This window comes from Trachymyrmex cornetzi, unplaced genomic scaffold (genome assembly GCF_001594075.2).
Source record: "Trachymyrmex cornetzi isolate Tcor2-1 unplaced genomic scaffold, Tcor1.1 scaffold711, whole genome shotgun sequence".
In the NCBI taxonomy this organism is placed as follows: domain Eukaryota; kingdom Metazoa; phylum Arthropoda; class Insecta; order Hymenoptera; family Formicidae; genus Trachymyrmex; species Trachymyrmex cornetzi.
In genome coordinates this window covers 53750-56990 of record NW_017300039.1, presented here as the reverse complement: position 1 = coordinate 56990, position 3241 = coordinate 53750, and the positions used below count along the sequence as shown (strand labels likewise).

General features: G+C 29.6%; 2 protein-coding genes across 4 annotated transcripts in view; one reads left to right on the top strand and one right to left on the bottom strand.

The window, feature by feature from the left end:
* Positions 1 to 1082, top strand: part of LOC108767651 (uncharacterized) — a 19467-nt gene extending 18385 nt beyond the window's left edge. For all 3 annotated transcript variants that reach the window (XM_018517623.1, XM_018517622.1, XM_018517625.1), the window contains exons 3-4: positions 584 to 685; positions 782 to 1082. In XM_018517623.1, the coding sequence (XP_018373125.1) occupies positions 584 to 685; positions 782 to 992 (313 nt within the window). In that variant the 3' untranslated portion in view covers positions 993 to 1082. The remainder of the gene's footprint in view (positions 1 to 583; positions 686 to 781) is intronic.
* LOC108767650 (GATA zinc finger domain-containing protein 10-like) overlaps positions 1 to 3241 on the bottom strand; it is an 84822-nt gene that overhangs the window by 37212 nt on the left and 44369 nt on the right. The window lies entirely within an intron of this gene.

The window sequence follows — 3241 nt, the reverse complement described above, 5'->3', positions numbered from 1 at the left end:
AGAAATAGGATTTAACTTTGTGCCAGTTCTTGATATCAAATCTTTTATAGGAATGATATCATTAAAGTTAATATTATTTATATAATTTGGTATCCACGCGAATTACATGGAATTTAACTTGGCGCTAGTTTAGTTGATATCAAATTTTTTATACGAATGATACATATCATTATAAGAATATCCTTGAAGAATTAAAATCCGAATTACATGGAATTTAACTTGGCGCCAGTTTTGTTGATATCAAATCTTTTGTACACGAATCATACGTATCATTATAAGAATATCCTTGACGAAAAAACATTCGATTAATCCTAATTGGTGATTCACTGTCAACCGTAAGTGGTCAATTCTACTAAACAACGCGATTAGTCATCAGTTTCACGGCCGATTAAGTAATTAGCATTGGTGAAACAGGCCCAAATGGCGATTCTTTACGAGAAGCACACACGCATAGCGCTTTTATTATCTTTATTTAAAAAGGTAAGTTTGTATACGACTATATGTACAAAGGATATCATCAACTCGATTAACCCTAATTCGAATTATAAGAATACCCTTGAAGAAAAAATTATTTTCTTCACAGCGCTTTGAAGGAGACCATGATGGATAAACTGGTCTGCAAGTTTACTTGGCGAGGCAGCCCAACAACAGAAAAACTGTACAACAATTGCAAACATTTTATACCGTACGTTTCATTATATCTTTAAAATTTATGAACTGACAATCTCATTAAGTTACGAACATATGCACGAATAAGTTTACATAAATACTTTTTTTTCAGGAGCAGCAAAATCACTTTCTTCGCGGGTCCGAATACAAAAGCAGAATTTAAAAAGGAAAAATATTTCGATGTACCAAACAAAGGTATCGACAAAAAAAAGATAAGGGAACTGAAAAGTAGTGACACCGACACCGAACACAGAGGAGAAATTGATGAAGAACAAGATTACGAGAAGATTACGCAACGGATAAACGAGCTAAAATGGTCATAAAAATGAGCGGACAAATGATGACGATGCAGAGGATGAATATTCATCTGACGATACTGAATTGGATGACGAAGATTAAGAAAATGACAAATATAAATGACAAATATAAACGTTTTTTTTTATTTAATAATAACTGTTATAAAAATTTTATCTTTAATTTTATAAGATTATTTTTAATACACAGTATCTATCATGTTTTAAATTAAAATTTAAATGTTTTACGTACGTTTTTATAATACAAAAATTTTAAATTTTATTTCATTATTTATGAATAAAAAGGAGTAATTACCTTTTCTCAAAAGCCTTTTATTTATATGCCTGAATTTTTTCAATCCACATGCGTGAGGGTCATATGCGAGTCATATGCGTCAACAATCACGACGTGCGACACACATGAATCTCAATTGATGACGCATCTGCGTGGTAAAATGCGAGTAACATGTGCGAGAAAATTCACACGCGTGCGTACATAATGCGTGGCATATTGCATGCATTTTGTTATCTGGATGTGTCTTTGTTTAAAAATCGGTCTTATTTAGAAATTGGAACGTTTACCTTAAATCTAATAAAACTATCACTCCTGGCGGAAAAATTTTTATGCCAAAGTATGCGAAAAAGTACACATTTCTACTTCTATGTCTATGGCGTAGAATCGCGTTGTTAAACATGGAAATATTTACGCCAAGCTATGCGGTTTTACGTGAAAAATGTAAAATGGCGTACTTGGACCTAGTTAGGAAAGTACGTCAATATTATTGATATGGAAAGGGTAAAATTAGGAGTGGGGAAAAAAGGAGAAAGAAATTAGGAAAGGGAAAGAGATCGTAATATGAAAATGGGATTCCGATAATGATTCCGTGTCATTTTGCCTATTTAAGCCCTGTTTCTGTCTTTTGATATGAACCATTTTTTAAATTAGTCGTTTGTTATACGATGGTTCACTATCTAAAATTTTGACGCTATTCCAATCAAATTCATGATTGAAATTAATACGGTGGTCAGAAATAACTGAAGGAGATCCTGTTTTTATATTTATGTCTGACATACATTCATTTAATCTAGCTTTTAATTTTCTTTTGGTCTGATCAACATAACTTGCCTCAAAAATTCTCAGAAGAGATTTTATACACAATTTCTTGGTGGGAGTATAAGTCGAAGTGGTCTTTGCAAACCCCTTTTTATGTAATTTTTTAAAGTGTTAGGAATGGATAATTTACAACCAAGTTTGAGAGCTATAGGCATAAATTTTTCAGAGCCAGACTTAACATACGGCACAGTAAAATATTTATCTTTGAATTTGTCTTGTGTGAATGAAAATTATTATTTGTTTTATTTTTATTGTGAATATGGTAATTAATTCTTTTTTGTATAGTGGAAAAAATGAAGTTGATGATAACCATTATCTAAAAAAGAGTGAATAGCATCAATAAAATTCCTTTATTGAAACTTAGTTAAGTTTTTTACATGAAAAATTGTTCTATTTAAATTTAATTTTTTCATTTTATACAATTAATTCTTTAATTTTTTGTAACAACACTTAAATTGAGCAAGGTAACGCAATTTTGTGATGATGTTTTGTATGATGTTTTGAAAGAGAATTAAATAACCACTAAAAGTAGTGGTTATTTAATTCTCTTTCAAAACATCCAACTAAAGAGTTGGAAGAGAAAATGTCTTTGAATGAATTGTAATTAAATAACCACTACTTTAGTTGGATGAATGAAGTTAGATGAAATGAACTGTGAATATAATAATTTCATTTAAAAGGAATTTTTTAACTATTTGGATTGGAATACAAAGATCTTTCAATAAGATATACGTATACATAGGTTTCATTGTATAAAAATTAAAGATAGTACCATTTGGATTAAGTAAATAATAATGATAGTATCACTTGGGTTTTACTTTTTATTTTGATAGTAGAATTTAACTTGGCGCCACAGTTGTTGATATCAAATCATTTATACAAATAATACGTATCATTAGATTAATATTCATTATTTATTTAATTTGGCATGTTATAAAGAAGTGGGATTTAACTTGGCGCCAATTGTTGATATCAAATCTTTTTTACGAATAAGTAAATAAGAAACAGTACCATTTGTGTTTTATTTTTTAATTTGATATTATTATATACAAAGGAATGTAACCTTTTACGGTCGGAGCTGGATCTTCGTTGCTTTAAATAATTCAATCTTGAATTACTAATATATACTATATATGTACTTGCATATATACCATATTGTAGTCTT